Source organism: Zootoca vivipara, chromosome 14 (assembly GCF_965207765.1).
Source record: "Zootoca vivipara chromosome 14, rZooViv2.hap1.1, whole genome shotgun sequence".
Taxonomy (NCBI): Eukaryota; Metazoa; Chordata; class Lepidosauria; order Squamata; family Lacertidae; genus Zootoca; species Zootoca vivipara.
The window spans coordinates 21,517,622-21,540,596 of NC_142597.1; the positions used below are offsets into that span (position 1 = coordinate 21,517,622).

Here is a 22,975-nt window from a genome sequence, read left to right on the forward strand (position 1 = left end):
CACCACCCTTCTGAGTTAATACCCCTCCCCACCCTCTGACTATACATAAGGTTCTGGTGACTTCTGTTTCAGTGTATCTGAAGAAGTGTGCATGCACATGAAAGCTCATACCTATGACAAACTTAGTTGGTCTCTAAGGTGCTACTGGAAGGATTTTTTTATTTTTTGTTTCCACTACGTCAGACCAACATGGCTACCTACCTGTAACTTTGCTGTAATGTTTTCTATGTCAGGAGGACTTCAGTGCTAAAGGTGGATCTCATCTTCCTCTCTGGTGGAATTGGAAAAGCACCTGGTCATCTGGAGAGGGCACTGGAGGTGAAAGGCAAATCCTCACCCCCGCTTCTCGTACTCCATACTAAATCATAGTTGTGGCATCCCCTATGGCACCTTGAGGCTCGTGCCCAGTGCAACTGAATGGGTTGTGCTCCCCTAAATTAATCTCTGCCCCCCTAATCCTAGCCTGCTTACCAGTAGTTTGATTTGCAGACGCCAGCTGGTGAAACTGTACATTCTAATCCATTATCAGTAAGGCCCGCTTCATGTATACAAGGGTATGGCGTAAATGGGCACGGCAAAATGTGAGTTTTTGACTGCAAAATTCTGCAAAACTATAGCAAAACTTTGGCACTGGTTGGGATGAAATTGGACAATGTTGGATTTTTGGGTGTTACAGACACCTGCTTGATGTATCAATGACTGTTGGGCAAGGCACTAAAGATGCAGGTTTCGTATTGCAAAATGCTGCAAAGCAACTGCAAAACATTGGCACCAGTTTGGAGCGGATCCAAAATCATGGGGTGTTGCAGGTCCACACCATCACTGGAAACACCAGTGCAGAAAATGCAAATGGCTGTCGATTAAATACTGAGGGGACAGTGGCAACTGGTTTTTCTTGTCATCAGGGCTACCATTCAGGTGGGCATGGGGAACCTTTGACCCTCCAGATGTTGCTGAACTACAGCTCTCATCAGCCTCAGCCAGCATGGCCAATGGTTGGGGTTGATGGGAGTTGTAGTTCAGCAACCTCTGGAGGGCCACAAGTTCTCCACACCTTCATTAGAGCGAGGGTGGCTGAACCCCTTGTCTTGGCAATTGATTTCCCCAGTGCCCACCCCTCCCTCCACATTTTTCTGGACCCTAGGACCTCACCAATTTGGAGGGCAGCATATGTGTGCAAACGACCACCACACCCACTGTTATTGTGGGGTTCCTTAGGTCAAACAGGGCTAGTCCTACTTGCAACAGAGGCTGGCAGATAGACAAGTAACCTGTATCTGATTAATTCAACCTGGCAGTGCCAAGGTCTGCTGGCCCCAGACCCTTCTAATCGTCCAAGAAAAGACTCGCATCAGATGAGGAATCCAACAATCTAAGGTTTTATTGTGTGCAGACAGATTTTTTTTTCTTTGACATAATTTTCTTTGACAATAAGCTGTGGAAAACACTCTACAAATGTTCACAAAACAAGACTAGGACAATGAGCAGCGTTGGGTTCTGCCTCCCCCTCCCCCTCACCAGATTTCCAATCCTCAGCTGATGAATTGCAGTTAAAAATCAAGTCTGGCTGGGCAAAAGATGGTTAGGGAGAAGCTACCTGAGCAGTAAAATTGGGGGAGACAAGCCAAAGCTTGGAAGGGTCAAGGGTGTTGGAGCAGGCCTTAGCCTAGCGCAATGGCAGGGGCTGATGGGAGGTTGGGCACTGGCTGGGTCTGGTAAGTGCTGAACGAGGCAGGATAGGGCACCAGGTTGGTGAGGGCAGGACAGAAGCAAGAAAAGGAGCCAGCTCATAATCACCCATGGAATCTGTATTTGCAGAGATCTACCTAACCAAACATCTCACCAATAAACCTCAAGCAACATTCAGCCCAGGCAGCCTGTAGCTCTTTCACAATGGATAGAGGCTCTCTGCTGCTCTTTCTTTGCTCTTATCCAGCAAAGAATTGCAACAGCTGTAAGAGCATCACTCTGTTTTCAGTTGTAATCCCACTCTCTGTACTGTATTTACAAAGCCTGGTTCAAAAAAGGGGGGGTCCGTCCTCCCCCTTTTAAAAAAAGCACACATTTCCCTTGAAATCCCACAAAAGGTGCATGTGACATGCAGATATCCACCTGCCCGTTTCAAATGGCATAACAAAAATACGGCACATCAACAGCTTATATTTTGCACCCTCAGTTCTGGGCACATACTGTTTACTGGAAAATTATTTTAAAAATAGTGCCACTATGAGTAGGTGAATGAGGTGGTGGTGGGAGAAAATTAAGAAAATTGCAGGTGCACAGCGTTTTGCAAAGTCAGCCAAAGGTTCTAGTCCACAGTTTTCTAGTAGGCTAGTACAGTAAAGCAAATCTACTTTGGTCATTTGCAGTTCAAAGAAAACTTACTTTCCTTCATGCTATCCAGAAAGCAGCTTAGAAATAGTTGCTGATATGGCTAAGCAAAGAGTGGTACTGGTGTGAGAGAACCCACAGGATATAGCACCTTGCAAAGTCTACCCAAGGTACTAGTCCACAGTTTTCTGCCAGTACTGGTAAAATAATCTATTTTTTATCATTTGCAATTGGCAGAGTTGCCTGGGCATGTTTGCTTTTCCTCTAATATCTCCTGGAAGCAACATTCTGCTGCCAAGAAGTGACCAGGGAAAGTGGATCGCTCCAAACGTGCTCCAGGAATCCAGACAAATTTCTTTAAAGGCATAATGAAAAGCACTTTATATTAAGCAGATTTTGCTGGAATGACAGAAATGAGGAAGGCCTGCTTTGCTCAGCTGTGATGCAGCAAGAGAATGCAAGGACTGGACCTTTTGAGAGTCAGATAACAATACCATTCGTCAAACAAGCCCTGTTTCTGGGCAACACAGCCTGTAAACTCACGCCACTTAACGTTTGGAGGTGCACTCTGCATCAATCTGTCCAAATCTTTGAGAACTGGGAAAGGGGACTGTTTTTAGGTTATTTATCAATGCAGGGTGGGAGGGTTCTGAATACAGCTTTGAGGCAATTTAGACCTAAGTAATAGAGAGGAAAACCCTGCAGATTTAATTCCCATGGTGATTTTCATGGAGCCGAGGATCAAGAGGTCCTCCCCTTATGCTCTATTACTCCAAGATAATTTCTCCCTGGCCTGCTGCAATCCAAGGTATTTTCTCCCCTCCCAGCTAGCTCTGACTGAATAAGTCCACACGGTTCCCCCATCAAACCCCTACTTTTGGCCCTTAATTCCAGTAGCGCTGAGAATCCAAGATGGCCTTTCCACTTAGGACTGAGCCAACTCTAAGGACTCTAGCCACAGGTGGGCAACTGGCGGCCAAGGAAAACAATTCACACTCTTTACAGCTTGAACCTTTTGCTTGACTGCCATTGCGGTCAGCGATGACACTCACAATTAAGGGTCGCTTCCACTTCTTCCAGAGCAGAGGGGAGCAGGGAGGCTCCACAGCTGATTGAGCAGTGCCTGACACCCCCGCCCCATTACTGCCTTCATACCCCTATGTTAGACACCTGCAGCTGCAAACTAGGGAGTTGGGGTAGACAGGGGTCATTTCTCCTGCCCCCTGGTAAGACTGAGCTCCCTTTCCTTTCTCCACCTGAGGGCTGGGGGAAGACCATAGAATCACAGAAGAGTTGGAAGGGGCCACAAGGTCCAAGGCTCTGCAATGCAGGTATTTTTTGCCCAGCATGGGGCTTGAACCCACAACCCTCAGATTAAGAGCCTGCTGCTCTACCAACTGAGCTATCCCATGCAAGCAAGCTGCTCAGCTATGCTTCCCAGATGAAAGATGAAGGGCTATGGCGCAGTGGGAGAACATCTTGCTGTGCGTGGAAAGGTCCCAGGTTCAGTCCTTGTTACCTCCTGGAACTGTTGCCTGAAACCCCAGAGAGCTGCTGCCAGTCAGTGCACATAATACTAGGCTAGGTGGGACAATGGTACAAGGTGGCTTCTTTTACACACTAGGTTTTTCTTCAGAGAAAAGACCAAGATCTGTTTTGCTGACAGACTAAAAACTGCTCACCTTGGGCTGGGTAAACCAGAAAGCTTTGCCCTAATACTTGATAATGTTCCTGGATCCAATAAGTTTTAGAGTTTAATCAAGGTTTGGAGTATTAAACTGAGTACTAGACACTTCTAATCCCTGGATTCAGCAAGTGTTAAAAGCTAATTGAGATAGGTTAGGCTGCTGGGTGATGGGCCATTAAGAAAACAAAGGACCAAAGGGCTTGTCCTAGATGAAAAATGGGTGGGTGGGGCCTCCTTCAAAGGACAAAACCAGAGTTTAGATTAGAGGTGAGAAGGAATGTGCCCTAGAAGCAAAGCAGCAAGCTGGAGAGAGCGTGAGAGCGCAACTTTAGAAAGCCATGTTTGATGTCTGTCTGGATCCAAGGCAGACATCAGTATGTACCATAGGTGTGGAAGAAACAAGACCCTTTTGGGGTGCTGATGCTGTGAACCCCTCCATTGTAGGCTCAGGTTAATAAATGAACAATATATCATAGATAAATAAACCATATATATTAAAGGCAACAGTCTCTGCCAGGCCTCATTACCTAAAGGAAACACAAACCCTGGGTAAGCTCATAGAACCCCAGAATCTTGAATTGCTCAGAGATTGGATTGCTGTGCAACACTGGTGTCAGAAGTTGGCATTTGGGTTTCCTGGAGGAGGGCGTGGGAAAGATGTGTGCCTGAATCGGCGGGAACAACAGCAACCCTCCTTGAGTGGCTTACGAGAGTGAAGTAACAACAAAGCAGGCGGTTGGATAAAATGGATCAGCTGCTGGCAGAGTGGCGACGAATTCTCCATGGAGATGAATGCATGACTACATGCGAGGTGAGAGCCTTGCCTCATGATATGCTTACAGGGGTTTGGAAGTGACCCAGGAGCTCAGCTACAAGACGCCTAGATGGAAGGGTGGCCAAACAGATCCACTGTGTGGATGGGCAGCTGAGAGGCTTGGACCGCAAAGTTAGTAGCTGAAGGCAAGGGGGAAGACAACGCCTCCAGCTGGCTGGAGCTGAGCAGCTGCTACTGACTGATTTCTACACTCCCTCGGAGCCTGCTGTGGAAAAGGGAGAGTGCAGGAGGAAGGTGCCTCAGCGGGAGGACACACTGCAGGATGGAGGTGAAGAGCTGCTGCCTAGAGATCTCTTCACTCCATGTGTGCCAGAAAAAGAGATGTGTTAATATTTGTGCGCAAGTAGAGCAGCGGTGTTTTTCTTAGTGGTGGAAAAGACACCGGAAAAGCTAGAGGCATAAGTGTGCATAAGTGGCTTGCAGAGGTGCCAAAAGAAGAGATGCGGCAGGAGAAATTGGAGGTATGAGAGAGCATTCAAGAAGAGCAGCTGGTGTCTGAGGAAATGGATGAGATAACTGCCCACAATGATTTTGCCCCTTGGGTGCCCTGATATGGCCTTGCACGGTGGGCACCCATCCCAGAACTTACAGTCACCCAGGATTTCATGGGCTTTGGAAGAAAGAGCCACTGGGAGGATTACCTGCCTTTCTTTGGGCCCATGAAGCATTCAGGAGATGTTGGGAGTAAGCAGAGAGGGGGATTCCCGGCTGTTGGGAGGAAACAGAGGCCAATTTCTGGTCACCAACTTAGGGGGTCTGATCCTAATGAAGGTATCCCCAGGTAAAGACTTTGATTTACAGTTTGGGGGCAGGGGATGAAGTGGACTGGCCCAGGGTTAGTAAGATGAAAACAGTTGAAGGGAACCCCCAGTGTGCCAGTGCAGAAGCAGATGTGTTCCCCTACGGTTGTGTCTTGAAGCCCTGCATGCCACTGCAGAGACTGTTTGGGGACTGGAGTTTGGAGCCTCCAATCCACAACTAGAGGGGGGGGGAAGAGAAATTTGAAAAACAAACCCTGAATGTGTGATTTGAGCCCCAAAGTAAACTGTTGATCTGCTTGGAACTGAGAACTCTGTGAAATCCCAAGGCAAACAGTCATGCAGGCAACAGCATGGTATGGGGGCGGGGGGCGGGCGGTTGTGTTTTTTTGGGACTGTTTAATTATTTGCTGCAGGGGACCATCCTGGAAGTTTTGGCAAGTTTTTTTATTTTATTTTCTGAATGCTGTTGATTTGTGGGGTTTGTTTGTTTTTGCATGTTTGTGGTGATGGGGGCTGTTGAATGATTTGTAGGAACTGTTGAGCTAGCTGTATGTTTGAAAGCTGCCTTGTGCAGCAGGAGCAGAAGGGGGAAATGAACAAAGGTGGTAAGAGTTGTATCCTGCCTTAAACATGTCAAAACTCACTATCTTGGACATGCCAAGTGTGGAATACAGAACTGACTCGGAGTGTGCACTAAGGAGAAAGGAGAAAACCTGACTTGTTTGAAAGGAATAAGCTGATACTGTACTGGGTTGGGTTAAAAGTGTTATTGTGTATTATTATCTGTTTTTAACAATGTGTGTTCTCATGCCTTGGCTTACTTGTTTGTGAATTTTCTACAGGAAATAGATATTTTGCTGTTTGTTGAAAATGTGTGGACAGGTGTCTGATTTTTTTGGGGGGGGGTAGTGTTATGAGTTTGTGGGTGCCAGACCACTCTATTCCCTGGATCCAGTAAGTGCTTGAGGAGTTAAACGGAATGCGAGAAGCGTCTAATCTCTGGTTTCAGCAAGTGTGCAAAAGCTAATCAAGTCAGGCTAGCCTCTTGGGTGATGGGCCATTAGGAGAACAAAAGACCGAAGGGCTTGTGCTAGACTGGGAATAGGTGGGTCCCCCTCCCTCAACAGACAAAGCCAGAGTTTAAGGTTGAGAGGTGAGGAGAGGTGTGTCCTAGAAGGAAAGCAGCAAGCTGAAGAAAGAGAGGGAGAGCAATGTTAGAAAGCAATATTTGAAGTCTGTTTGAATCCAAGGCTTGGACTATGGGAGAAACAAGACCCTTTTGGGGCGATGATGCTGTGAATTCCTCCTTCATAGGCTCAGGTTGTATATATGTGTAAATAAACCATATATATTGAAGACAACACAGTCTCTGCCATGCCTCATTTCCACAAACCCTGGGTAAGCAGCTGGAACCGCTGGAATCTCACATCACTTGGAGCCTGGGGTGCCGTGCAACAATAATAATTTTAAAATCTCCCTTAAAAAAACAAACAAGCCAGGGTTAGCATAACAGTTGCTTGGGCTAGGACTGATTTTAGCTCTCCTTCACGGAACCCAGCCAATTCGAGGATCCTGTTATGCAGAGCAAATGGGCAAATTTGAAGCTCACCCACCCACTGCTGCACCCCAGGCTCTCCCAAATGCAAGAAGAACCCTACTGGGTCAGTTGCACCCGAGCTCAGCACTCAACTTCACTTGCCTACACTGGGAAGCCCACAAACTGTGCATGGAAACAAGCAAATCAAAGTAACAGCATACAACTCTCTCCCTCACTGCTGCTCCCTGGCAAACAGCTTTCAGTGACAGGTTGGCAGGGATTGAATCTGGAACCTTTTGCATGCAATGCAAACACATGACTTCCATGCCACTAAAGCTACGACTCCTTCGTCCAGCAGCCAACGCCCAACCCCGGTAGTGAATCTGCAAGCCTCTGCTATTCCTTTTGCAACCCAACCCTAGGTGCAAGGGGTTTCCTGTTCTCTCGCGAAGGATACCCAGCAGATAAGGGCCATGCTGCAATAAAGACCACTGTGGGCTTCAGAGGGAAAAGAGCACTGTGCGTCAGGGCTGTCCTCCAAAAATTAATTTATTTCATTTAACAAAATGTATATATATATATATATATATCACTTGATTGTACTTAAACCTATAAGTGGTTTGCAAGAAATATGCAGGCTCTCAATGCATGCTGTCGCCCTCACAACTCCCATGACACCTGATCAACAACCAAGCAGGCTGGGTGGGGGCTGATGGAAGTTGGAGTCTAAGATGTGCTCTATGCCCATTGCCCACGTGGAGCTGAACCCCCCCCACCTGCCCCCCTCTACGTTTTGCTGCACACCTCTTTGGTTTAAAATTTAAAAAGCATGCTGAGCCTTGCTTGCATTGCCTCCTTCCCTCAAGTCTCTAAGACAAAGCTGCAGAAGACCAGAAGCGGGGGCACATTTGGGAGAAGTGGGCAAATAAAGAGAGGAACCGAAATAGCAAAAATTGGCATGGGGTGGGGCAAAAGAAAGGAAGGCAGTGGCACATAAATTCTGCCATGCTTGATTTCTGGATGGAGCGCTGAGGATCCCCCCCCCCGTCCTTTTCCTGTCGCACCCTCTGGGTGATCCGTTGCTTGAATGTGGCAGCATGATACTGGCTTTTAGCGCAAATCAGTCACTTTTATCAGCTATGCGGCTATATAGAGAGAGATATAGAGAGATAATATTAAGAGATACGATCGGGGTTCGGCATCAAACCATCCTCCTTATCGGCTGCCTCTTTCTGGAACAAGAACAACAATGAAAAAAGGAAAGGGCCACGATGCTCTGTTGGGTTTAAGTCCGCTCCCCAGCCGGCTCTCCCTTCCCTCCCTCCCTCCCTCCCCCCCCCACTTTGCTCGCTTCTCCTTCTTTACAGGGACACAAAATCCACAGCTTGCAGGAGAGGCAATGAGAGCAGCAGCAGCAGCAGCCAGGAGGTGTTTTGGATCAAGAGGCTGATTCCTGCGCATTTCTCCAGCCGGTCTGCAAGAAACAAAGGGTGCATTCAGACATGGGGAAAGGTTGCATTTGTTTTCCTGATGAAAACACTGGGCCTGGGGATTCTCACCTTCCCTTTGATGCCGTCTATTTGTTTGAGCATTTTTTTTAAAAAAAGGGAAATCACCTTGGAAAAGGCAACCAGTCTATCAGAATCATTCAATAAAGTCATAGATAGATGGCATGACAACTCTTGCAACCCACGAATGGATTGCTTTCATTCGAAGATGATGTATGGACAAATCTAATGATATTTAGAAAGTATTTAACGAAACCATAACGAAATCATAAGTTTATCCATTTACAGTACATACATATTATATAGTTCCGTAACCATAATTATATTTCATTGTCATATTCTTGCTGTTGTTTTCCTCTGCCTTTTAAAATGTTTTTTATGTATTCTTTTAATTTTTTTCTATTTACTTTAACTCATTGTGCCATTCTTAATAAGGATGATAATAAAAATAAAGTCATGAACCCAAAATAAATCACCAAAATGTGCCCACCTGATTTCTATCCTCCCCTCTACCCCCTGAGAATTTGGGTCACTTTGCCTCCTGTCTTAAATCTAACCCAATAAACATCTTTGCCTGCATTCACAGTTCACCACCCTTATGGATGAACAAACCCATCCATTTTTGGTTCTGCAGATTTCTCATTCTTATCTAGCCTTAATATCAGTTCTCCACAATTCTGCAGCAATTTGCGCTTAAAAAAGAAAAGTTCGTCAGAGTTTGACAGCAGTTTTGTGTGAATTTCTCCTGCCACACCTTTTTGACAAATATACACATTTTTGCTAGCAACTTCCCACAATAAAACAAATTTTGTCTCGTTTTCACTAAAATAGGTGCTGTTTTTCCGTTTCTGTGCACATTATTCGGCTAAAGAATGGCTAAACCTCCAATTCAAACTTTGGAGAAGTTTAAATTTTGAAGGATAGCTGTGTTCTGGTCTCATTGTGAATTGGGAAGTTTCTTGCTAAGATGCAAATGAGATTGAATTTCTCTCCCACCCACCCCGTTTCAGGACCAGGGCCAGCTCCTCTGAGTTCTTTTCCTGCCTCGCATCCAGGACTCTTGCTCACCTTTGAAAACCGAGATGTTCTTCATCTGGTTATCCTCATAATCGTTGGTGATCTTCAGCCTGCACACGTAGGTCCCCTCATCGGCGGTGGTGAAGCCCGCAAGGTGAAGGCACACCAGGTTGTTGGACACGGTGACGTTGGCCCGGTTCTTGTAGATGGCATTGGGGACGTTCTGGCTGCTGGCAACAACAATCCCCAAGCCGGAATCCCTGCTCAGGCGGAAGTCGTAGGTCAGGGCATTTGAGGTCTTCTTTTCGTACGCACAGTCCAAGCGCAGGCTTTGGTCGCTCAGGCAAGCGGTCAGGCTTCTAATCCTCTGGCAGCGGGCAACTTGGAGCACTGAGGAAGGCAAGAGGTTTTCACCAACACACGGAGAAGCAATGATCTGCAGAGCTGATCTGCAATCCCTGCAGCCTCATCAGTTAGAAGGTGAAATTAATACAAGAGCATTTTTAATCCCTCAAATTGGGTTAATTAACTCATCAAAGGGGAGCATCCCTTTTGGGTCTCCCTTTCCGGGTCGCTGCAAGGACACCACCTCCTTTTTGGGAGGTTGTTTTCTATTGTTTTGATTCATTTACAGTGGTACCTTGGTTCTCAAACTTAATCCATTCCAGAGGTCTGTTCCAAAACCAAAGTGTTCCAAAACCAAGGCTTGCTTTCCCATAGGAAGTAATGCAAAGCGGATTAATCCGTTCCAGACTTTTAAAAACAATACCCAAAGCAGCAGTTTAACATGAATTTTACTTTCTAACGAGACCATTGAGCCATAAAATGAAAGCAATAAACAATGTACTGCAGTCACACAATCAATCGATCAGTAGCTGAACTGGGTTGCACACAGTCACAAAAACAAAACAAAGAAGAGCTGCAAAAATGCAAATTAAACATCAAAAAGAGGCAGATCTCAGTGTAAAACTCTTAAATGGAAGTGTGGCACTCAAAATGGAGCACGTTTGGCTTCCGAAAAAGGTTCGCACACCGGAACACTTAGTTCTGGGTTTGCAGTGTTTGGGTTCCAAGTTGTTTGACTACCAAGGAGTTTGAGAACCAAGGTACCACTGTACTTTTCATGTAAGGAAGTGGCACCCTTGACATCAGCACAAGGCAATGAGTTTTACCTGTCACGAGGACTGCAATACCAATAGTGGACTTCATCTTCCTTTTGGTCTACGGTGTGGAGCGTGGGAGGAATCTAGGAGTAGAAAAGGCACCTGATTATATAGAGATGGGACTGGGAGGGCAAATGGGGAATTGTCAAAAATTAGTCTGGCTGAACACAGCCGGTCTCGTGGTCTGAAGCTTATTAGAAAGCAGGAGCTTAGATTTGGGCGAGAGGGCCTGCAGTTCATTAGCACACCCACACAGACAACACACGCCACACACACCTTGCTTCCCGCCTCAGGCCCTTTATTCCCCTCCACCTGGCCCTTCTCCCCCTGCAGCGGAAAGCATGACTCAGCACTGGGTGAGCTAAGTTGGGGATGAGTCATCCTAAGACTCCTGCAGTGGGGAAAGATGCCAAGGAGATGGTGAGGAGGCAGAAAGAGAGACAGGCAGATGGAGAGTCTGTGCCTTTTTGGCAAAAGAGGGGCTTTTAGATAAGATAGATAGCCTCTTCTAGACACCTCTGGGCTACACGGGAACAAGGAACCTTTAAATTACGTTAGCAGAAGCCTCCAGCCCGCTTTTCTATGTCCCCACCCCCACCAGCCTCTTCAGCTAGGCTCCAGCAGACAGCACCATGCCTTAGAAGCAGCACAACCTCTCCCACTGCTCCTAAGCAATAAGCCACATGAGCAAAGCAGTGCCATCTCAGGCGTATCTGCTCAGAAGCAAGCCCTGCTGTGTTTACCGAGTAAAATTTGCATTCATTGCCCCATCTGCTTTTGCCTCTGGCCCTGCCCACCCATGTTATGTGGCCCCCAGAGGGTCATGCCTAAGGGGTGAAAACGGTTTTCTGCTCCTGCTATAGGGAATCACTGCCGTGCATGCTCTGCCTCCCAGCAGCCTTTGGTCCCATCCGGTTGGCTTTGCGAAAATCCTGCATCCTCCTCAGTCTTTTCCACCTTTCCTCCCAAGTCTCCAACACAACACAGTTTGGAGCCAGGAAAACACCAGAGTGGGCAGCTCCACACTTGCCTCTGGCCCACAGAAGGCAAGGTAAGCAAAGCAGAGGGAAGGACGCAGGCTCTGGAATATGTTCTCTCTCTGCCAGCCCAGACCCAACGTTCCTAGAGGTTACTCAGCCTCTGGAGAACCTCCAGAAGAAGGAAGCCTCTAGTTGTGGGGCAGCCATCAAAAGCTTCTCTCAGTGGGATATTATTGCCCCTTCTGGCATGGCAGAAGGACGGTATAGAGGAGGGGAGAGGAACCTCAGGCCTAGGGGCTGAATGAGGCCCTCCAGGATGTGTATCAGGCCTTGAGGTTCTCTTCAGAGTGGCTCAGTCTCTAGAGCATGAGACTCTTAATCTCAGGGTCATGGATTCGAGCGCCATGCTGGGCAAAAGATTCCTGCACTCCAGGGGGTTGGACTAGATGAGCCTCCAGGGTCCCTTCCGACTCTACAATTCTTTGAATCTATGATTCAAGCTCCATCTCTTCACTAACCACTCCTCTCTCCAGGCCACACCCCTTGCTGGCCCTGTTCCACATAATCTGTGAATGCTTTTGCCTGGTAGGAATTTGTCCTTGAACTCTGAGCACACCTCTTGCTTGCTTGGATGCAGGTTAGAGAGGGGCGTGCAACCTGCTGCACAAACGTATAACTTAGATTTCATTGCATCAGTATTGACAGATCCATCAAGGGTTTTACCGCTGCTAGCAGTTGGCTTGCTCCTTTGGCAAGGAGAATTATTTCAACTCCAGTCTTTCATCTGGCTTTGAAAAACCTATTGTCGCTTGGCTCCTAGCCCCTGCCTGTTCTTCTAGTTTCAGGAAGATGGTAAAAAAGTTTGGTTCTCCCCCCCACCCCAACTCGCTTTCTTCTTCTTCATCAACATCATGATCACTATCTTATTTGTATGCTGCCTTTCCATAGTTAAAACTACGCTCAAGGTGGCTCACAAAGTGATTTTCATAATTACAAACATAAGAAAAGTACTCATAAACAATAAACAAAACGCATCAAAAAGTACACAACCAAATTTCCACACAAACCGTAAGATCTAAAAATAAAGATACCAAAAGATTGAGATCAAAAACAGTAACAAAAAGCCCTAAACAATGCCCCAGCCCACAAGTCTGTTCAGCAGCGTCAGCTTTTGTAGCTGGAGTCAGTCTGGGCTTCAAAAACACTCTGCCCCTGCCCAACTTTGTCTTCAGAAAGACTCTCTGGAGACTCCAGCCTTTCTTAGAAAGTTACGCACTCTGAAAGACAGTTCCTCATAATCCCAGATACATCAGGACTGGAGTGAGCAAAGAGAGGCACTCTGCACATGCACAAGGGCTCTCTGCTTCATGCTGTCCCCTCCCCGCAGCACTGAAAGCAGGTTGCCTGAATAAACCCCCCTGAGCTTTACAACTCGGTTGCTTTAGAAGGCACAAGTTTGACAGGTCCCTGAACCCAAGGGACTTACAATAAGACACAGGGGGAAAACAACAGCAGCGGGAGGGAAATGGAGGCAGGGCAAAGAAGCAGAAAGCTATGTAGTTATTTCAAGCCTGTGCCCTTTTGTCGTAGCAACCAAAGGTGTTTTTTTGGGTGGTGGTGGTGGTGGTCTTTTGCCTCCTTTCTCTGTTGGAGATCCTGGACAGCTGCCAGTCAGTGCAGACAACGCAAGGCTAGAAGGACCTTATAAGGAGGCGGCTTTCTACACTTTCATTTACCGTAACTTGTTTCCTCATTCCTCATGTATGAAGTTTTGCTGGGGGGGGGCAGATTTATGAGATAAGGTCCTTTGGGTGTTGCCTGTTTTGGGGTTTTGATTTTGGCGTATGGGTTTTGCTGTTTTAGGCAGGTTGGAGTGTGTGTGTCTTGCCTGGCTTTTAATGTTTTATTTTTTAGAGAGTGCATTGTGCATTTTTGGAGAGTGAGGGGAGACAGGGTGTGAACACGTGTTTTGCCTTTTTGCTTTGTTTTCCGTGTGCCACCATCTAGGTCCCCCATATTTTTTTGTCTTCCATATTTTTTTGTCTTCATGACTTGTCAAGCCCACATAGCAACGGTGCCCATGGCAGTTCCAAAATATGCCTCCCTGGGAACCCTCAAAAGTCTGGGGACCCCAGTGGCATAAGGCATTGCCAGCTGATCAAGGAGAGGATGTGCAGAGCAATGGGGGGCCATTTTCTCTGTAAAAGGTCTGTGCTGATGTCTCCCACTCTGATTTTCTTTCTTTTTTGTCCCCACAGTACTAAGCACTAATGGCTACCTCCCACTGAGTCAGAGCACTGGTCCATTTATTTCAGTATTGTCTGCAATTATGGGCAGCATCTCTTGGGTGTTTCATGCAAAGCAGACGCTCTCCCACTGAGCTAAAGCCATTTTGCATAACGAAAACACAGGAAGGTGCCTTATGCCAGGCCACCTCCAGCTCTGGGGCCTGAGGTTCCCCCTCTGTTTCCGAACTACAACTCCCATCACCCCTAATCACTGGCCATGCCCCTCTGTGACTGATGGAGCCCCGTAACACCCAGAGGGTGACAGCGGCCCCTTCCACGACCCAGAGCCTTCTCAAGGGGCTAACTTTGTATTTTTAGGATTTTGCATTCAAATCCCCACTCAGCCATGAAGCTCCCCTGGGTGACCTTGGGATAGCCATCCTCTCTTAGCCTAACCCACCTCACAGGGTTGTTGTGAGGATGAAACGGGGAAGAGGAGAACCCATGTACATCACCTTGAGTTCCTTGGAAGATGAAGGAGGGATATAAATGCAGCAAACAAATAAATTGAATTTGAGCCGATGTGGCCCATCAGCTTGCAAGGGCCTCCCGCCCCTCTGTAGCTGCAGAGGCTCTCCCCCCCCCCAAATTGTTTTGTGTAGCTGCTGCCCATGCTGACTTACGCGGTGGGAAGATATATTACAAGATGACTCACAGGCACAAATCAGATGTGATGCTGGACAGCGAGGATTGGGATACAACCCATTTTTAAAAAAATGAATCAGCAGCTGGGCTGTGTATGTGAGCGACTGTTCTGAAAACCCAGGAAGCTCTGCTGTGGGGAAAGGGGTTTAATTGAACCCTTTCCCCCCAGTGTGACCTTTTGCCAGTTCCTCCCCACCCCTCCACCACTGCTATTTGCTCTGTGGAGAAAAAATACAGATTTGAAAAAGGGTGTGTGTGTGTGTGAGAGAGAGAGAGAGAGGGAGAGAGAGATTTGCATCAGAAAAGGATGCAGAAGGTTTTAACTAGCTCCAAAAGCACCATCTACCTCAGGGGTCCCCAAACTAAGGCTCGGGAGCCGGATGCGGCCCAATCGCCTTCTAAATCCGGCCCGCAGACGGTCCGTGAATCAGCATGTTTTTATATGAGTAGAATGTGTCCTTTTCTTAAAAATGCATCTCTGGGTTATTTGTGGGGCCCGCCTGGTGTTTTTTCATGAGTAGAATGTGTCCTTTAATTTGAAATGCATCTTTGGGTTATTTGTGGGGCATAGGAATTCATTCATATTTCCCCCCAAAAAATATAGTCCGGCCCCCCACAAGGTCTGAGGGACAGTGGACCGGCCCCCTGCTGACCCCTGATCTACCTCCACCCTTTCAAAACGGGCCCACTGAGTTGCTAATTAGTAAAACTGAAGCTCATGGAAGGAGGGGGGTATAGGATGCTACCTTATACTGAGTCAGACCATTGGTCATTTGGCTCAGTACTGTTTACACTGACTGGCAGCAGCTCTCCAGAGTTTAAAAGACAGGGTCATTCCTAGCCTTGGAGATGCCGGGGATTGAACCTGAGTCCTTCTGCATGCAAAGCAGATGCTCTACCCCTGAGCAACGGTCATAGTTGAGCAGCAGAGCCTCTAATCTGCATGCAGAAGGTCCCAGGTCCCATCCCTGCTTCTCTAGGTATGGCTGGAAAGCAGCCCTGTCTGAAATCCTGGAGACAGCTGCTGCCAGTCTGGGTAGATAATACAGAGCTGGATGGACAAATTGTGGGACTCAATATCAGGTAGCTTCCCAAGGTTCCTGAAAGGGGATGTAAGAGAGGAAGGGTGGGGAAGAGAGAGAGAGAGAGAGATGGGAAGGAATATTTAAGAGCCAGTGTGGTATTTCTGGTTAGCTTGTCTGACTAGGACCTGGGATCAAATTCCCACCATGCCATGAAGCTTACAGGGTGTGACCTTGGGCTGGTCACCGTGTCTCAGCCAGCCTACCTCACAGGGTTGTTGTGGGGATAAAATGGGGAAGTGGAGAAGTATGTACGCCACCTTGAGTTCCTTGGAGGAATGGTGGGACAAATAAATAAGATAACTAGGAATTTGGAGGAGGCAGACATGGGCTTGTCAGGCGGACATCTGTTGTTATGAACTGCCCCCATCTACTGCGCACCCCAACTCCTCCCTTTTTCTTTAATTTGATATCAAGCCTGCCTTTGTCTTGCTGCTTCTCTCGCTCTCCCCTCCCCACATCAATAGGCACGCTCCGTATGGAGCAGGCTTTGGCAATATGGCGCCCTGAGCGAAGACTAAATTTGGCAGAACCGACGTGATTGGTCAGTTAGCTAAGTATTTCTATTGTTTTACTTGATCTAGGTGCCCCCCCGCCCCTCCTTGGCTACGCCCATGTTGTAAGAGCAGCACCACTGGGCATGGCCTGAGTGCACTGTTTATGCAGAACTGGGAACAAATAAAGTCTTTCAAGGCAGACAGTAGGAGAATTCATAGCCCTGCATTAGTTTAGGCCATTTCTCATGAGCTGTGCGATGTCCTGGGTTTGTGGGGAAGTGGCAGAGCATTTTCTTTGCACGCAAAAGTTTCTTGGCACCTCCAGGCAGGGCTGGAAATGTCCCATCTGAAAACCCACTGCAAGTGAGTGTAGCCAACAAACTAATCCTACGCACAGTTTTCTGCCTGCAGAGCAGACGATACTAAACTAGACGGACTAATGGTCTGGCTGATACTGAGCCGCATCATTGGTCCATGTAGCTCTGTATCCCCCACACCAACTGGCAGCAGCTCTCCAGGATTTCCTGCCTGAAACCCCCGAGAGTTGCTGCCATTTAGTGTGGGCAGTACTGAGCTACATAGACCTATGGCTCATTATATGTTCCTATAAAGGAGCTGCGTTGGCATGGAGAAGGAGGAGGTGATTCCTCCCTGGTCGCCAACTAAAGAGGCACACGGACCAAACTGCCCTCCCTTGCAGCCAGCCTGCAGGTCTGGCAAACCACAGGCGGAACAACAACAACAGCCTGTGCCGATTCTTCCTTGCCCCCCCCCACTTTAACGCCTACCCCACAGGAAATGGAAGGACCGGTCTAGACTGCACCAGCAATGCGGTCCACTATGATGCTGCTGCAGGGCTGGCTAAGGTGCTGCCCTTGCAGAACAGGCAGCTGCAGAAAAAGCATCGCCAGCAGAGCGCTTGGCAAAGTGTCTGCGGCACCGCCATGTCCCGCACTCAGCCTTCCCAGGCTGCACCTGCGTTTCCCACATTCCTAGGACCTTGGCGAGGTGACCGCAGCGCTCCTGACACCCAGCAGGAGTCCGGCACCCAAGGAGATCAGGTTACTGGTTCGAGGGCAACGGCTCTCTACCCTGTGGGGGATATTGCAGCAATCCCCCCCCCGCCATGTGGCGCTGACACAGCAAGTATGCCCGCGTTAGACAGTCTTGGAAATCGGATGCTGGATCCGTTCCATCAGTACAGCCTCTCTCTCTCTCTCTCACACACACACGCATTTCTGGGCAGACGACGAATTTCTCCCCCTCCCTCCAAACACTTTCTGCCTGTGGCGGTGGGGTCTGTAAGGCGGAAGAACGGGCAAATCTGCAAGAGGAAGGGCATGGTGGCACCCCCCTCCCACAGGGAGACCCTCATAAGAATACCGAGAAAAGCTCTAGGGTGATGAGAAAGATGGCAGCGCCCAAGGGTGTCGTCCTCCGGGGCTGCTGCTGCGTCAGAGGGGACACTAAGGCAGAGGAAGCAAAAGGGCAAAAGCGCAAGAGACCCAACCCTGCCCCCTCCGCCGTCCTTTTCTCTGGGGATGCGGAGTCCGGTCCACAAAAGCGCAATAAAAGGGTTAGTCTCCAAGGTGCCAGGAGATAACTTGATGTTTTTGCTGCAAGAGTCCGACCCGTCGACTACGTCCCTCTGGAAATCCTGCTCCCATCACTCTCCTCTTCAAGCAATGCAAGATCTTCTCCATCCCCCTTTCCTAGCCCTTGCCTGCATCCCAGATCTATTCTCCCCCGCCACCTTCGATGCTTCCTCCTCCTCCACTCCTCCACTCCTCCTCCTCCCTGCTCATCTCCTTCTTCCTCGGCTCTGTCTCTCCCTAATAGCGCAATCCTGGGCACGTTTGCTCACGGGTGAGCGCAGCGCTTGCACCTTTGCGCAAAGGAATGCAGTCTTTTTTATTCGTGCGTTCATTTTCCCCGGGCGGTTAACCGCTCCTTTCCTCCATCTCACCTTTCCCACTCCATCTTCTTCCACATCCCTCCCTCTCTCCATCGCCCCCCCCCCCTGCCTCCGGTTCTGCGGCCTCGCGTCTCCAAAATTTCCCGGGGCTGGGGGCAAGAAAATATGAACAGGAGAAGGGACAGCGGTATTCCGCTTCTCGCCGAGGCCCCTTTCCTCCCCACCCTCCTCCTCCTGCAGCCGCCCCACCCTGGAGATGGGCTCCTTCGACGGTCCCCTGGCGAGAAGCAAGCCCCGTTACCTGCGTCTGGAGCGAGGATTCTGCGCGTCTCTGGCTCCTGCAGTCTGGGGCAAGGCGAGAGACTGCTGCACGAGGCGACAGGGAGGAGGGGCGGGGCTCCGGGACACGCCCCGCCCACACAGCCCCACCCCCTGCGGTACAAAGCGGACTTCTCTGCAGGGGTGGGGCGAGCGCCTTCAGCAGCTTCTGGAGCCCCCTCCCTCGCCACGTGGTACACGGCTAGGAAGGAGAGGCGGAAGTGACAGCCGTGGTGGATGGGCTGCATCTCTAAGGCGTGCGTCTGCTATAGGGGCTCGTAGTTGGGGAGAGGGCTCAGGTTGGTGGGCTCAGGTTCAACTTGAGGGCTTCCCAGAAGACGTTTGGTTAAGTGGATCTCCACAAATACAAATTCCATGGGTGGTTATGAGGCAACCCTTATCTCCTGCCTTTCTCTCACCACCCTGGTGCCCCATCCTGCCTTCCTCAGCACTTACCAGGCCCAGCCAGTGCCCATCTCTCATCAGCCCCCACCATCGTGCTAGGCTAAGGCCTGCTCCATCACCCTTGACCCTCCCAAGCTGATGCCTTTGGCTTGTCTCCCCAATTTTACTGCTCAGGTAGCTTCTCTGGGACATGGCCGGCACAGAGCCTAGGGCTTGCTGATCAGAAGGTCGGCAGTTCAAATCCCTGGGATGGGGTGAGCTCCCGTTGCTCGCTCCCTGCTCCTGCCAACCTAGCAGCTCAAAAACACGTCAAAGTGCAAGTAAATAAATAGGCACCGCTCCGGTGGGAAGGTAAACGGCGTTTCCGCCCAGAAGCGGCTTAATCATGCTGGCCACATGACCTGGAAGCTGTACGCCGGCTCCCTCGGCCAGTAAAGCAAGATGAGCGCCGCAACCCCAGAGTCGTTTGCGACTGGACCTAATGGTCAGGGATCCCTTTACCTTTACTAGCTTCTCCATGACCATTTTTTTGCCCAGCCAGACTTCGTTTGTAACTGCAATTCAGCAGCTGAGGTTTGGAAATCTGGCAAGGGGGAGTTGGGAGGCAGAGCCCAACCTTGCTCATTGTCCTAGTCCTGTTTTGTGAACATTTGTAGAGTGTTTCCAACAGCTTATTGTCAAAGAAAATTATGTCAAAGACCAAAAGAGGAATATTGTCTGCACACAATAAAACCTTAGAATTCCAATAAAACCTTATTGAATTCCTCATCTGATGTGAGACTTTTCCTGGAAGCTGTGTGTGGTTAGTCGAGCACAAGGAGCCTGGCTGTTTCTGCAAATCTGCAGAAGTAGTTCGAAAGGAGACCGTATGGTGCTTTCCAGTTCTGTGTGTGTCTCTCGGAAAGCTTAAGGACTGAGTCAGCACACATTGCTGGCAACTGCCAACCAAGCCCAGCCAGGCTTGCTAACTGGGAAAAAAGACACAAACAGCTCTGCTCTCTGTTCCTTCAAGAGAAACGTGGTCCACAGATCTCAGAAGGGGTGCAGATAACCCTGCTAACGTTTGAAAATCAAAACTCCTGTGAAAGGCACAGCCATGGGGGCTGTTTGAAAAGTTGGCACATTTCTGTGGATGAGCACCAAATTGGTCGTGCAACACCTCATATGAGACATCACCAAGGAGCTTGGGGTGGGGTGGGGCTCAGACCTTTGCCGGAAACCCCGAAGAAATGCTGCGTGCCATCATGAAGATCTTCAGCTGGTTGAGACCCAGCACCCACCTCTGACCCCCAGCCATAGCCTCCAACATTTCTCCGATGAAAATAGGGATGTCCTAAGGGAAAGCGGGACATTCTGGGATGGAATCAGAAACCTGGACGGCTTCTGTAAATCCAGGAATGTCCCTGGACAATAGGGACACTTGGAGGGTCTGCCAAACGGCATCATAGGATCCACTTTCAAATAGCCCCTTTTGATTTATACCAGTGTAAGGCACACTAGGAATCCTAAAATGGCAATTTAACAGGGCAATATTACATAGCGTTGCTAAATGAAAACCAGTGAAATAGGCAAGAGCCCAGAACAGATATTCTGAAATGGGAGGAATGAGTACGTGAATTGGGGAGGAGGGAACAGGAGATAGGACCGCTTGAGGCTTTGGGAACTGGGTGACTATACAGAGCGATCCCCCTCTTTGTACAGCAAGAATTCTTCCCCCCCCTCCATGATGCAACCCTATTTCCTGTTACAGGAAGTGGAGTGAGCAGTGAGGATGATGCAGCAAATGCTGGGCAACTGAGCGGCCTACCAGTGTCCCATCTGTTCTGGATGAAGTCTAGAAAGCCATAGAAACAGATTAGAAAATGATCAGAGAGTTCCTATTCCACAGACTACTCCTTTGCTACAGGCATAGCTATAAGGAAGTGTGTGTGGGGGGGTGCAGTTTGCCAGAAATACATTTATTATTGAAAAGGCTCTTGCGTTTATCCTGCCACTGCAACACTCATGGAAATGGAAAGGGCAGCTTCCTAATGTGGATGTTGTTAGCACCAAGGAGCAAAGTGACAGAAGGAGCCTGGCATTTGGTGGAGGGAGAGTCGGCTGGGCTGCTCACAAACAGCAACAGAGAGAAGGAAAGGAGAGGGGTGTGTGATTGGACGATACAAAACCATGCATGGTGTGGAGTAATGTGGAGCCAGTGTGGTGTAGTGGTTAGAGGGTTGGGCTAGGATTTGGGAGACCAGGGTTTGAATCCCTTCTCAGCCATGAAACTCACTGGGTCAGATTTTTGGGCCAGTTACAGTTTGCCTCAGCCGTAGGGTTGTTGTGAGCTCTTTGGAGGAATGGTGGGAAATAAATAAAGTGGGCAGAGATTTCTTCCTCTTCCTTTTCTCTCATAATACTAGAACTTGGGGACACATCCAATGAAGCTGAACACTGGAAGATTCAAAACTGGTAAAAGAAAGTACTTCTTTGCACAAAATTGCAGAGTTAAACTATGGAACTCACTGCCACAAGATGCAGTGGTGGCTGCTAACTTGGATGGCTTTAAAAGAGGAATAGACACATGTGCAGAGGGATGAGGCTACCAATAGCTACTGGCCACAAGGGCTTTGTTCTCCTTCCTCTGCTGGAGGCAGTATGCCTCTTAATGCCAGTTTGCCTGGAGTCAGAAGTGGAGAGAGAGAGAGAGCTGTTGTGCTTGTGCCTGCCTTGTAATGTTTCCCTGAGCACAGGCTCTTGGAGGAGATGGACCATTGGCCTGATCCAGCAGCCAAGCTCTTGCAGCGTTCTTATGAGTAACAGTAAGGGAGGGCTGTTGCCTTCATGCCCTGGGAGCGTCTTGGAGCCATCTGATGGTCCACCACTGTGGGAAACAGGAGGTGGCAATGATGGGACATTGGCCTGATCCAGCAGGGCTCTTTTGATGTTCCTAGAATCTTAACATGGTGAACTTCAAAAGTAGGAAAGATGTGGGTGGATAGAGTGATGAGATTTGGAGGGAGAGAGAGAGGGAAAAAAAAGAGAGAGAGAGATGTGGGTGGCTGTCGCCATGTGGCAAACAGATGCTTCTGGCAGCCACAGGAATTCAAGCCCTTCTCTTCTCCTTCGGCTCTTCTTTTTTCTGGGCCCTCCAGCAATTTCAGGAATTCAAGGTGGAAGGGGCCTCAGTTCCCTGGAAAAAAGATTCCTGTCTTTCCCTGATTCATCTCTCTCTCCACCCAGGACACTGCCCTGCTTTCTTGCTGCATGAGAAGTTTGGCAAAAACAGCCCTTTCCTTCTGGAGAGTGATCACACTAGGGAGGAGGGGAGGAACTGAAGCTTCAAAGATGATGCACACGGCTGGCCTTGCATTTTGCACCACCAGAATCCGGCTCCACCTCCGAAGGATGCCAAAAGCAGGAGGTTCTTCCCCTCATTGTTGAAATGATCCTGCAAATTGTGTGTGTGTGTGTGTGTGTGTGTGTGTGTGCCCTTTCAGTTCTGTTCTTCCCTCCTTCATTCCCCAAGACATTTTGACAAGTCCCAGATCGCACACTTTTAATTCTGTGCTGCAAATTCCTTTGCCAAAGTCTCGTCCCTTCCTGATTCATCTTCCTGTTCTAGCTAACAACCCCTGAGATGTTTGGCAAAAACAGACATTTCTCGATAGCAGGAAGCAGACTCAGCCTCCTCATCACCATGGAAGCAGCAATCTTTGCAGAAATGTCACAGGCCTAGAGAGCTTGAGATGTCTTCTGCATCTTGCAAAAAAAGGGGGGAACACAAACAAGCCCGGGGGTTGAGGATCACTGCTTTAGACTACAACTCCCAGCAGTGTCACCAACGGAGAGTCAGTGTGGTTAGAGTGCCGGACTAGGACCTGGGAGACCAGGGTTCAAATCTCCCCCTCTTGGCCATGAAGCTGACCGGGTGTGACCTCGGGCCAGTAGCTATCTTCTCTCAGCCTAACCTACCTCGCAGGGTTGTTGTGAGGATTATTGGGAGAGAAGGGGGGAAAGCACA

The 22,975-nt window shown here is 48.8% G+C and overlaps 1 protein-coding gene across 1 annotated transcript; it reads right to left on the reverse strand.

The window, feature by feature from the left end:
- Window positions 1–1,363: 1,363 nt before the first annotated feature.
- On the reverse strand, window positions 1,364–18,578 carry THY1 (Thy-1 cell surface antigen). The gene is made up of 4 exons (XM_035139746.3): window positions 18,548–18,578; window positions 10,849–10,922; window positions 9,728–10,066; window positions 1,364–8,625 (listed from the first exon to the last, which is right to left on the reverse strand). The coding sequence occupies exons 2-4, from the start codon at window positions 10,883–10,885 to the stop codon at window positions 8,513–8,515; spliced, it is 489 nt and encodes a 162-aa protein (XP_034995637.1). The 5' UTR covers window positions 10,886–10,922; window positions 18,548–18,578; the 3' UTR covers window positions 1,364–8,512.
- Window positions 18,579–22,975: the final 4,397 nt, after the last annotated feature.